This window comes from Penaeus monodon, chromosome 33, assembly GCF_015228065.2.
Source record: "Penaeus monodon isolate SGIC_2016 chromosome 33, NSTDA_Pmon_1, whole genome shotgun sequence".
Taxonomy (NCBI): Eukaryota; Metazoa; Arthropoda; class Malacostraca; order Decapoda; family Penaeidae; genus Penaeus; species Penaeus monodon.
In genome coordinates, this window is record NC_051418.1 from 19905355 (window position 1) to 19905791 (window position 437).

Sequence of the window (437 nt, forward strand, 5' to 3'; positions counted from 1 at the left end):
TTGACTTTTTTTTCTCCTAGATGAAACTACAAGGAGAACTCTGTGAAATCTTCTGGAATCGAAGCTTAGAAGTTAAGGCACGAACCCTCATTGTGGCAATGAAAAACTTTACTGCCAACCAAAGCTCTGATCCAGTTTTTGAGAGTGCACATCGGATCCAAACAAATAAACTGTGAGTATTTTTTTCTACTGTTAATTTGTATCTGAGAGGAATATGGATAGAAGGAAGGAAAGGGAGAAGATACAGAAATAAACAAGTGTTTGAACATAAAGCAGTTGCGTGTTTGGTATGTCACACATGTAAAATTTCTTTTGTAATGCTCTGTTAAACAGTTCAATGTATATAGGTTTTGATGATGAATTTTTTTTTCTCTTCAGGATTTTACATACGGTGTGAAAAATATCATTCAAAAGCATAGATAGACATGAAGAAATGT

General features: G+C 33.9%; 1 protein-coding gene across 1 annotated transcript in view; it reads left to right on the plus strand.

The window, feature by feature from the left end:
• LOC119594295 overlaps positions 1-437 on the plus strand; it is a 25740-nt gene that overhangs the window by 21125 nt on the left and 4178 nt on the right. Inside the window, 1 exon segment of the mRNA XM_037943356.1 lies at positions 21-172. Coding sequence (XP_037799284.1) covers positions 21-172 — 152 coding nt within the window.